The following is a 6,196-nucleotide window of genomic DNA, read 5'->3' as shown; positions in this document are numbered from 1 at the left end:
TTTTTTATTTCTGTGTGTTCATAGTAAACATTTTTGTAAGTGACAAACACGGGCATATGACCACAGTATCACAATCAAGAAATTTTAAGACGACATTAACAATCACTCAAATTTATGCGGCATTTGCGCAACACAGGTTACATATTTGCAAGGTTTACCTATAAGTACAATAGGTATTAACATTTCACTACATTTAGAAAAAAAATAAAGGTGACCTGTTAGTGACCACATACATCAAAATATACACAACACAAACTGAAGGCAATCATTAATTTTGTCCCCTTCTGATTCATTTGAACGGGCAGTGCTGCAAGCTGAAACAATGTTGTTGTTGGTTTAAATTACTTCGGACATTGAGTGCATTTTCTAAAACCCAATCTTTGGTCTAAAAGTAAACAAAAATAAAAAAATCAGCTCATTAAAGAAAAGGACAAAATAATCAATGGCCAAAATGTAGTTCTTGGGCATCTTTTACTATTACTTCTGCTTAAATACAAATTACATTTTAATTTTTTCATTGTTTTAATAAATTTAGTATTTTTTCAGGATCTGCATCCACCAACATATCCATGATAACTTATAATACTGCAAACATGGAAAATCTGGAGGTTTTTAGTGATAGACTTGTCATATTTGAATAAAAATTGCAAAGCAGTCACTATTTAGATACACATTCTACTATAATTTTGACTTCCAAACTTCATAGTCTACAATGTCATCTCCTCACATTGCACCTTGCTGACATTCCTCACCTTGTTGGAATAATAAACAACCCTAAAGACTGAACAAACGTACAGAAAATGGGGGACTTAATAAAAAATACCTGGACTTTTTTGTTTTTCTTTTAAGTATCATTTACAATGCAAATGTGTGTAAAATGTTCACTTACAGTCTGGTCCCATGGATGTTAATGTATTAAAGGGTTTGAAGAAGACCCCTGATTCTGATGTGTGAAATAATCAGAAAGTCCCCCGGAAAGTCCTGTTGTAAAACTTGGCAAAGAAGGTCTTAAGGACTCACAAGGGAGAGTGGAGGGCGCCTGTGGAGACGTGGAGGAGGAGGCTGCCCTGGCCGTCATTGAAGTGCTGCTTTGAGAAGTCATTGAAGGGTGAGGAACATGGGGGAAAAAGTAACTTGTCTGTCCTGCTAGAAGGTTTACAGAGCAAGGGTTTAGGGAATAGGTGCCAGAGCAGGGGACTGACAAGCCACATGGCACTGAGGCGGCCAGAGCTGCTGCTGTGAGGTGATGAGTGGCATAAGGTATCTCTCCATTGACTAGTCTATCAACACTTAACCCATTAGACGTGGAAAAGGAGTGGTTGTTTCCCAAAGAGTTTTGAGTCAACACTGAACTGTAGGGCATGGGGTGGCTGGGGTAGGCGGACGTGGTCCCATTGTAACTCAAAGTGCTGCTGGCCCGGGGGTGGTGCAGGGAGAGGAAAGGGGACATAGGCCAATACAAAGATCCAGCCCTATCCATGAATGTCAGTCCGGTGGAGGTGAGCCGAGCGCCTCGCTTGAAAGCCAGCTTGGCCCGGGAGGTGGTGGATCTCCGGCGGAGCTTGCCCGTGGTTCCCCCGATGAAGACGTCGTCGCTGGAAGGGTCCAACATCCAGTAGTTCCCTTTGCCCGGGTCGTCGTAGTGGCGGGGCACCTTGACGAAGCACTTATTGAGGGAGAGGTTGTGGCGGATGGAGTTCTGCCAGCCCTGCTTGTTCTCCCGGTAGTAGGGGAAGTTCTTCATGATGAACTCGTAGATGCCGTTGAGGGTGAGGCGCTTCTCGGGGCTCTGCCGGATGGCCATCATGATCAGCGCGTTGTAGCTGAACGGGGGCTTCTCGTACTTGCCGTTCTTCTTCTCCCCTTCCTTGCCGCTCTCCCCTTCCTTGCCCCCCTCCGCCGCCCCCTTCTTCTCCTCCGCCGCCGCCGCCGCCGCCGCTTTCTCCTTCTCCTCCAGCTCCGCGGCTGCCGCGGCCGAGCCCGGCTCCCCCTTGCCCGGCAGGATCTCCTTGGCCACCTCCAAGGTGCCAGAGGCGGTGGCCGCCGCCGCCGCGGCCGCCGCCACCACGGGGGGCGGCAGGAGGAGCTGGCTCTTCTCCTCTTCCTCCTCCTCGGCCGGGGCAGCTCGCTGGGGCTGCTGCTGCTGCGGGTGGTGGTGGTGGTGGTGGTGGTGATGGTGGTGGGGGTGGGGGTGGTGGCTGTTGTGGTGGTGGGGGTGGTGGCTGCTGTGGTTGTTGTCGCTCTGGACGGCTTCGGGCACCAGGCTGTTTATGCTGAAGGAGGATTTCGGCAGCATTTTCCCTTCCTTCCTATCTCCCATGTCCAACATCACACACTAGCCCGGGGGGGTGGGGGGAAAGTTGCGGCGGCGGCCCAGGCAGCAGCGCGCGGGGTGGAGGCGGCGGCGGCGGCGGCGGCGGCGGCGGCCGCGCTGGGCAGCGAGGTGGCGGCACCCCGGGCTGGAGCGGCAGCAGTGCAGGTGGACCGCAGTCGCAGGCGCTGGCAAGGCATGTAGCAAGGACGGGAGCCGCCGGGGAGGGAAGAGGAAAAACGAACCCCGATCCCCCGGCTCGGAGCCCCCGAGCGCAATCACAGCCCCGCTCGGCACTCCTGCATGGTGCCCGGTCCCCCAGCTTCCACCAGAGCCCGGGGGGGGACAGCGGCAGCCGGGCGGGTCGGCGGCGGAGAGCAGCAGAGGCAGCTATAGAGACAGCTTTAGCCACAATTAATTTCAGAGCTTCAGACACACGCTAGGGCTGTAAAAAAATTTTTGGTTTAACCTTTTCCACCGGTCGCCCAATCAGAAACCTCGGCGTGCAGGAGCGTCTCTCCCGGAGCCAGCCAATCAGAACTCCCCTCTCCTCCTCTTCCCTCGCCCCTTCTCTCTCCTCCTCCTGCGCCCCCCCCCCTCCCATCCAGCTCCCAAGCGCCGCCAAAGCCCCCTGCCGCGCAGGGATACCAGGGGAAGGACGCATTGCCGCGGAGGCTTACCTTGCTCATGCCTCCCTCTCCTCCACACTCCACTCCTCTGAAACCAACATCTCCCCATCCCAGTGTATTGGATAATTTTAGTTTTATACTTCAGTATTTTTTCTAAGCGATTAAAGTTTGCTTCTACCCCCCCCCCCGCCACCTCTTTTTTTAAGGCGAAGGAAGTGAGAGGTTGGGGGAGGGGGCCGGAGAAGGCAATGGTGCTGGGAGAGGAGAGGTACTACTTTGCGGAGCCAGGCACTGTCTCTCGGCGCAGTGTATTCTTGTAGGCCCCTTGTGTTGATGAGCTTTTACTTTTTGAAAACATCAGTTTTAAGGGACAAATATTTTTGGAGCTTGCTTTAGAAACATGTTTTGGGAGGGTTTCTTCCCCTCCCCCCCCCGGGTGTGTTTGTTCTGCTCTGTTGGTTTTATGTCGCAGGGGGCTGTATCTTTTGGGGTGGGGGGGGGGAGAGAGAGAAGGAAAGATTTACTTACAACCCTCCTTGCGTCTCGGTCCTCTCCCGGGAAAGCGGGGATAATAGGACGTGATCTTGATCCAGGGGCAGTCGGGGTCCTGCACATCGGCCCTTCGGGGGAGAAACGAGCTGCGGCTACTTCCACCCAGTTATGGTGCACTTGACAAGCTCAGCCGTTCGGGCCATTGCTCTCTTGTTTGTTAATCTCCGAAATGTGTGAGTTAAAAGGATGGGGGGAGGGGAGATAAAAACAAGGTGGTGGTGGTGGGGGGGGAAGCGATAAGACTGAAAATAATGCACGTTGTAAGGATTTGCCTGTAACCTCCTATCTTCTGAATTTCATTCTCTGCGCCTTATTGCCACTTTAAAGTTTCACTTGCAATCGGAAATGATCCCCACCACTCTTTCTCCCCGGGAAATGCTCCTTCCTTCAAGGTGTTTCTTTTGAACATCAGCGTATGACGCTTCTTGTTGTTTGGTTTCTCTTCTTTTCACCGCGTTCGTTTTCAACCGGAAAAGAAAAGTAGGCCATGTACAGATATGTATACGTGAAATAGATATATAAATAATCCACCCACTATGTGTTGCAATTTGTTGCCTTTGTTTCTGCGATCCGTAATGTTGTGGTTCTGCTGTTCTTATTCTTGGGGGGTGGGGGGGCGGCAGAAGAGGCTGGGACCATAAGAGTTGGGTGCTGCTGAGTTAAATGAAATTATCTTGTAGCACTTCTTTCCTACTAATGTTCTTTAAATAAATACGATGGGAAAGAAGTGAGTGTACGCCTAAGATTTCCTGGGGACAGGAATTCAGTGTTAAGTCATCCAGATCAAATCCTTCCTTACTCTAGGCTTGAAACACATAGGCTTTTTTACTGAGGAAGCAGAAGGGCAAAATATCACCGAGGGAAAACATATGGATCACATTAAAAACAAAGCAATACAAAAGGGCAACAGACATTTTACTCTATCACTGCATAAATACCTTACACTTGTGTGCTACTTCTGTAGGATTATGGCGGGTAAAAGAAAAAAAAAGAACGATGCAGTAAAAAATATGTGAAAAGTTCAATTGTAATAAATGCTATTCATCCTATGGAAACTCAGGTTTGAACTCAGCAACGAATACGTGTGTGTGTGTCAGAGAGAGAGCGAGAGAGAGAGAGAGAGAGAGAGAGAAGAAGAAGAAGAACAACAACAACAATTACAATTGGCCAATAATAAACGATTGCAATTGGGGATGGCATGAACTCTGTGCATTGGATTAACCTCGAATGACCTTACCACAATTGTATTTATTTATCCTATTTTGTAACAGGGCGCTACTGACAAAAAATAGAAGTCAATGATCAAACTTTTTTTAAAATAAATGTTTTCGTATTTTAATCGTTTTAAAATGATAATCATATCAATGCACAGAACTGTATCCAGTGTATTGGAATTCTTCAGAAAACTTGTGGTGTGGACTATGGCAGGATCCTCTGATAGGACAGGGTCAGAGGAAAGGTAAGGTCTGTGCATATGATAATGATGATGCACATTTAATATGTATTATTACGGTGCATGGGATCCCTTTGGGGTGGCTGGGCCCAGTGCATTTTCTTACTCTGTCTAGCATGTAATGATTCGGTGTAACCGGATTCTTGAGAAAGGACAGGTTACGTAAACATTTACTGATGTGGAGTAACTATACTATTTGTACTCTGATATGCAGGAAGGAAAGTGTTGATTAACACAGAAGAAAAAAAAGCGAAATTAGCTGATTGCATGCTCATAAGTGCAAGCTGTCATTGAACTGCTTTTAAAATAGACACAGCTGGGTGTTTGTGTTGAAAAAATTCTTGTGTTTTTGCTAATAGTGAAATAAGCATGATTTTGTATACCAAACATTTTCAGATCATTAAAATTTGTAATCTGTGCTGGTTTTAAACACAAAGAAAAGAAACAGATTCATTTCGCTGTAAAATTTGCTGATATTATATTAACTCAATCAGGTCTGTGTAAATGGTGCATTGTGCCTTATCAAATCTCTTTGAACCATTTAATGCACAAAGTGCCAAACGTGTGTATTGTTTGTTAACATTGAACGTTTTATTCAAATCCGTGCTCTGCAGAAAACTGGAGGAGATGTCGTTTAATGTAACACTGACATCGCTTGTTGAAATTTTAATGCTCTGAGGGGTTTCTTAGGTCAAAGCTGAGTTTACATTGCGTTGTGACCGAGGATGAAAATGTAGCAGGGGAAAAAATAAACATTTCGTCATATTGCATTTCTGAACCCGGGCTTAATAACGAGAGAAACGTGCTTTTAAAATGCCTAATAATCTAAATTTAGTGTCCAGCCATTTGTCATAGCTGTAGAATAAAGCATTGTACCCAAATTTAGGATTTATTATATTATTTTTTAATACCAAGGGTATACAATTCTCCCTAAAAAGGAAATTCTGCTTCCAAAATGTAAGACGTATCTTTCTAAGGCCATGAAGGTTTCATTCATTGTTTACAGGAGAGGAAAGGATATGTAATAGAAGCCGCATCAATTATTATCTCTGACGGACTTCAACTTACAGGCCTGTTTATATTCTCAGTTTATAGAATATAGATATTTACTTTGGAAATGCAGAATGTGCTCGTCTAATGGCCAAACCCTACACTCTTTTCTTAGATCTGACCCAGACAGAGCTCCCTTTCGCTTCAGTGGCAGCTTTGCCTAGATCACAACGGAATAAAGACTGGGTGATTTGACCCCAA

General features: G+C 46.7%; 1 protein-coding gene across 1 annotated transcript; it reads right to left on the bottom strand.

Moving 5' to 3' along the window:
- On the bottom strand, nucleotides 1-2,399 carry FOXG1 (forkhead box G1). Its single transcript, XM_073350688.1, has 2 exons — nucleotides 890-2,399; nucleotides 1-385 (listed from the first exon to the last, which is right to left on the bottom strand). The coding sequence occupies exon 1, from the start codon at nucleotides 2,327-2,329 to the stop codon at nucleotides 908-910; it is 1,422 nt and encodes a 473-aa protein (XP_073206789.1). The 5' UTR covers nucleotides 2,330-2,399; the 3' UTR covers nucleotides 1-385; nucleotides 890-907.
- Between the last annotated feature and the right edge of the window lie 3,797 nt (nucleotides 2,400-6,196).

This window comes from Lepidochelys kempii, chromosome 6 (genome assembly GCF_965140265.1).
Source record: "Lepidochelys kempii isolate rLepKem1 chromosome 6, rLepKem1.hap2, whole genome shotgun sequence".
NCBI lineage: Eukaryota > Metazoa > Chordata > Testudines > Cheloniidae > Lepidochelys > Lepidochelys kempii.
This window is presented reverse-complemented; position numbering and strand designations above follow the sequence as displayed.

Excerpts from the sequence above, each read along its gene's own strand:
- FOXG1 (XM_073350688.1), bottom strand. The coding sequence starts at position 2,329 with ATGTTGGACATGGGAGATAGGAAGGAAGGGAAAATGCTGCCGAAATCC.